This window comes from Engraulis encrasicolus, chromosome 19 (genome assembly GCF_034702125.1).
Source record: "Engraulis encrasicolus isolate BLACKSEA-1 chromosome 19, IST_EnEncr_1.0, whole genome shotgun sequence".
Taxonomy (NCBI): domain Eukaryota; kingdom Metazoa; phylum Chordata; class Actinopteri; order Clupeiformes; family Engraulidae; genus Engraulis; species Engraulis encrasicolus.
In genome coordinates this window covers 12,608,641-12,613,640 of record NC_085875.1, presented here as the reverse complement: position 1 = coordinate 12,613,640, position 5,000 = coordinate 12,608,641, and the positions used below count along the sequence as shown (strand labels likewise).

The 5,000-nt window shown below is 46.4% G+C and overlaps 2 protein-coding genes across 3 annotated transcripts in view; one reads left to right on the top strand and one right to left on the bottom strand.

Moving 5' to 3' along the window:
* The window catches only part of LOC134434960 (uncharacterized), a 46,097-nt gene that overhangs the window by 22,642 nt on the left and 18,455 nt on the right, over positions 1-5,000 (top strand). The window lies entirely within an intron of this gene.
* On the bottom strand, positions 967-4,314 carry LOC134434959 (uncharacterized). Its single transcript, XM_063183654.1, has 2 exons — positions 1,861-4,314; positions 967-1,645 (listed from the first exon to the last, which is right to left on the bottom strand). Exon 1 carries the CDS (start codon positions 4,101-4,103, stop codon positions 1,863-1,865), a length of 2,241 nt encoding a protein of 746 aa, XP_063039724.1. The 5' UTR covers positions 4,104-4,314; the 3' UTR covers positions 967-1,645; positions 1,861-1,862.

Genomic DNA, 5,000 nt, shown 5'->3' with positions numbered 1-5,000 from the left:
CTTTGCATTGAACTTTTACATTTTCAGTCTGCATCTGGCTTAAATAGATTGGTGTGAGATTTGAATGCAATCCTATGGAGAATATCATGATCTGCTTCAGTAGTCACAGTGCATGTTGACATGCATGTTTCTTTTAGGTGTATTTCAGATTGCCAATGTTGACAGCATTCATGTATCCCCAAACCATGTTAGTCCCACTACCATGCGTGGCTACTGAGAGGATACACTTTTTTTTGTAAAACTCACTTGTTTACCACCACACATGCTTGACACCATCTAAAGTAAATTTATTTATCTTGGTCTCAAGAGAGATGAACAGACCAAGGATATGGATCACTGGAACCATGTCGTGTGATCTGAAGAGACCCAGATAAACAAATATACTTTAGATGGTGTCAAGCATGTGTGGTGGTAAACAAGTAAGTTTTACAAAAAAAAGTGTATCCTATCAAAAGCCAAGCATGGTAGTGGGACTGACATGGTTTGGGGATGCATGGATGCTGTCAACATTGGTAATCTGAAATACACCTAAAAGAAACATGCATATCAACATGCACTGTGACTACTGAGGCAGATCATGATATTCTCCATAGGATTGCATTCAAATCGCACACCAATCTATTCAAGCCAGATGCAGACTCAAAATGTAAAAGTTCAATGCAAAGAAAGGTTGAAACGCACACTGATGACCTCCCTTTTCATCCCTTTTCATTTGTTTCATTTCGAGACGATTCGAGCCAACACAGCCCCTTCTCTACCGGATTTTAATCTGGGGTGTACTCACTTTTGTGAGTACATGTTCAAACATTAATGGATGTAGGCCTATTTTGTTTTTTTCTGAGTGAACAAGAAATGTAAGTGGTTAAATATGTTGTTAAAAGGTCACTAATCATTATGTCAAAGTGAAATTTCTGTAATGCTTTCCTATGAAAATATATACTCACAAATCTGCAAAAACTGTGAGTGGTATACTCACTTTCGTGATATAACTTACTGTAAACTAAACAACATTAAATGAATCATTCAGACACAATGTTTTCCCCTGTGCATAAATCCTGCCCATTAGTACACTATAACACATAAGAACTCCAAATAAGTGTACTCACGTTTCTGGACGCACACAAGACATAAGAGAACTAAACAACATGTGAGTATATTATATTTAGGACCTCTGGCCCACCTACCATACCATCACGGCCCACCAGAGGGCCACAGCCCATAGTTTGAGAATCACTGTCCACTTCACTGTCTTCCACTGGTTCAGCGTGTCTTGTGTGTGTGTGTGTGTGTGTGTGTGTGTGTGTGTGTGTGTGTGTGTGTGTGTGTTAGGGCAGCGATCCGCCTACACCCTTGTGAGTGTGTCACAGAACACAGAGGGCCACAGCCCATAGTTTGAGAATCACTGTCCACTATTGGTACTTCTTCCACTGGTACAGCGTGTCTTCCACTGGTTCAGCGTGTCTTCCACTGGTTCAGCGTGTCGTGTGTGTGTGTGTGTGTGTGTGTGTGTGTGTGTGTGTGTGTGTGTGTGTGTGTGTTAGGGCAGCGATCCGCCTACACCCTTGTGAGTGTGTCACAGAACACAGAGCTTGCTGGGGATGCTGCTGGGGATGCTGCTCGTTGTTCTTGGCATGGTCTTCTTTATCTGTTCATGAGTAAACATTATTTTCAGATTAGTGAGTGTTATGTAGGCCTATATTTGGTGTCATTACTTATTCAGCACCCACCCATATAGACTTTATTTAAGAGTTATATTTTTGTATAGTTCTATATTTTTTAGCCCATAGCCTACTTTGTGTTGATTGACCAACAACAACTTAAGTAAAACTATTATGAAGTTATTTAAAAACTCAAGCTTACCCTCAGTAAAGTGGTAGGCGACGATGTGCAGCTGCGTGGAATCTTCGCAAGACAGCGTCCCTCCATTCGTCCCTGAATTTTTTGGTCAAGTCCTTCTCGAAGGCCAGTTTTATTAAATTGGCCTTACGTTTGTGCAGCATGCTTTGTCTGTGGTCGGTGAAAACATTCTTGAGAGTGGAAAAAGAGTTCTCACAGACAGCAGTGCTTGCGCCAAAAGTCAGAGCATGTTTCAGAGCTGTGATCACGCCTGGCATAGCCTCAAGTGCTGGGTGGAAATGTTTTAAAACTTTCCTCGCCGTCCATTCACCCCCATCAGGTGGAGATGTGTCTTCCATCCTCCCGTGCAAGAATTGTTTCGCAACGGTGAACTCTGTGTCGACAGCGGTTGTGTTGCTGAGTGCTAGTAGAGGGCGTATTTTGGAGATGTCCAGAAAAGTGGGATCATTTGGGTCCAAGGCTTTCAGTCCGTGCATGATGGTGCAGTTGCGCTCCCCAAAACGCGCTTGGATTTCCCCACAGACAGCATCGATGCAGCTGAAGAATAACCTTCGCAGTTGGTCTTCGCTATTTGGGTCGTCTTGCGTCACTCTGGCCTCCACGACATACATGTCAAACGCTGGGTTCAGCGTGCGCCTTCTTTTCGCCACCGGCTCTGTACCCTGGCAGCACTCCAATAGGGCCTTGAATTCCGTTTCCTCCCGCAGATTCTCGATGCAAGCACACGCTGAATTGACGAGTTGTGCGCCAGTGAGTAGATCCATGTCCTCTCTCTGCAGCATGGCATTGGGGGGATCCAGGAATGAGAGTATACGGTGAACCATCTCAGCAATAAAGCGAAAGCTCGGCTCAGCCATAATGCGCAGTAGCCCCGAGGCTTCGACGCGCACCTCAGCACCGCAACTTCTCTTCCCGTCGATATCTTTGAGCAATGCTACCAGGTCATCAAAGGACTGAAGAATGGCTGAGACGGTGTTTAGGTGACCCGTCCACCGTTGATCTAGGAGCCGCTTCAATCGCTCGCCCTTGTAGAGGATGGCCACAGTTGGTTTACGGCAGAATTTGTAAAGCATATTGCATGCATTAAAAAAATCCACCAGTAGCTGCTCTCCCGACAGGGCGTGGGTGATCACCAGATGTAATTGGTGATTAAAACAGTGCACATAGGGTATCTCACGGCACAATTTTCTCTGCAGAAGCTTTTGCACTCCACCATGTTTACCTGACATCAGGGAGGCGCCGTCATAGACTTGGCTGATGATTTTGTGTGGGCTTAATCCTGCTTTGGTCAACTCGCCAATGATGCAATCTGTCAGTGTGGCAGCATCCCCCTCATCCAATGTAGCGATGGTCAGAAGGCGTTCAGTTGGCTCCAGGAGACCATTGATGTAGCGCAGAACGATCGAAATGTTCTCTCTCCCAGTAGGATCTCGCGTGCCATCGGCCTTAATGGTGTAGAAGGATTCTCCGACCTCCCGCACGATGTGCTCCGTCACCATAGTAGACATAATGTCAACTATTTCGTTCTGGATTTCGTGGCTGGTGTATCTAGCGTTGCGTGGCATAGTTAGGGCTATCTTGGCTAACTTGGGGTCTTTTCTCAAGGTGTATTCGAAGAGAGACAAAAACAATCCACAGCCACTTTCATCCCTGCTGTCAAAGGAGTCATGGTCACCTCTGAACGGCAGCTGGTTTACGGACAGGAATTCTATGACATCTATTACGGATGACAAGTAATACCTGTTCCGCTCCAGCTGATCGTCGTTGAGTAGGGTGGATATTTCTTGACCAGTTTCCCTTCTCTTCTCCTTCTCCCTCCACATAGCTTCGCAGGTCAGATGGTCCCTTGAATCCCCGTGTTTATTAAGTCCCTTTCCCCTTTCCACGGCATGCTTCCAATCCCGGAACCCACTCAGAGTAAATGTCGTGTCCGCGGACGACGAGGTACGAAATTTACGGCAGGGAAAACAAAACGCTGCGTCTCTTTTGACCGAGTACTCCAGCCACTCTCTGCTTCTGTACCAGTCGGTACTGAAGGATCTAGGTTTCCCTGAGAAAAGGCGTTTAGGGTACGTCTGAAGAATTACTTGGGCTGGCTTTTCAGTACCAAGATCTTCCGAGCTGGAGTCAGCAGACGCTCCTTGGTCAGATGAAGGCACTGCAGGCTGGATCGGCGAAGGTGCCTGATGACTGTCATACAAATCGTTAACCTCCACAGACTTTTTGAGGAATCTTCTTATATCCATGATCTTATTTCTGTTTTGTTTTTAGCTTAGCCTGCTTTCGTTGCTATGACTGACACTGACGTTCGCGCTCATTTCTGACAGTTCTATGATTGGCTAGCCTACGTTATTTCCGAATGTTTGTGATGGGTATGGAGCATTTCCGTTCAACCCACATCATGGGAAAAAAAAAGCTATCAGATTATTAGAAATAATTTAAATATCTAAAATAAATCTAATAATCTAAAATATTTTAAATCAATGATTCTGTCTTTTTTATGCCCTTTATAGTAGTCTGTCTGGAATTTTTTTTTTTTCGTCACTTTTTTTTTTTTTTCGTCACTCCGTGGGTGGGCGGGCCTACGTCACTCAGTGGGCGGGCCTGGCCCCCTAAGGCCCGCCCATGGAGCCGGGCCTGCACAGCAGCAGCCCTAATAAGAGGCTTCACTCCACTCTACTCCACTCTACTCCACGCCACAGCCCTCAGGGCCCAGAGCCATGCCTCCACGCCACCCTACACACACACACACACACACACACACACACACACACACACACTCTTACGGACGCGTGCACACACACACATGCACAAGCACACACACACACACACACACACACACACACACACACACATTCACACACTCTTATGGATGCCCGCACGCACGTACGCGCACACACACACCCGTATACACACTCTCTTATGTACATGAGTGCAAACACGCACGCACGCACGCACGCACGCACGCACGCACACATACACACACACACACGCACGCACGCACGCACGCACGCACGCACGCACACATACACACACACATGCGTCTATGTGTCACCACACAAACACACACTGCCTCTGTGGTTCTGTGCGTCAGTGATTGTATCTTGAGTCTGTGTGTGTGTGTGTGTGTGTGAGCGCGCGAG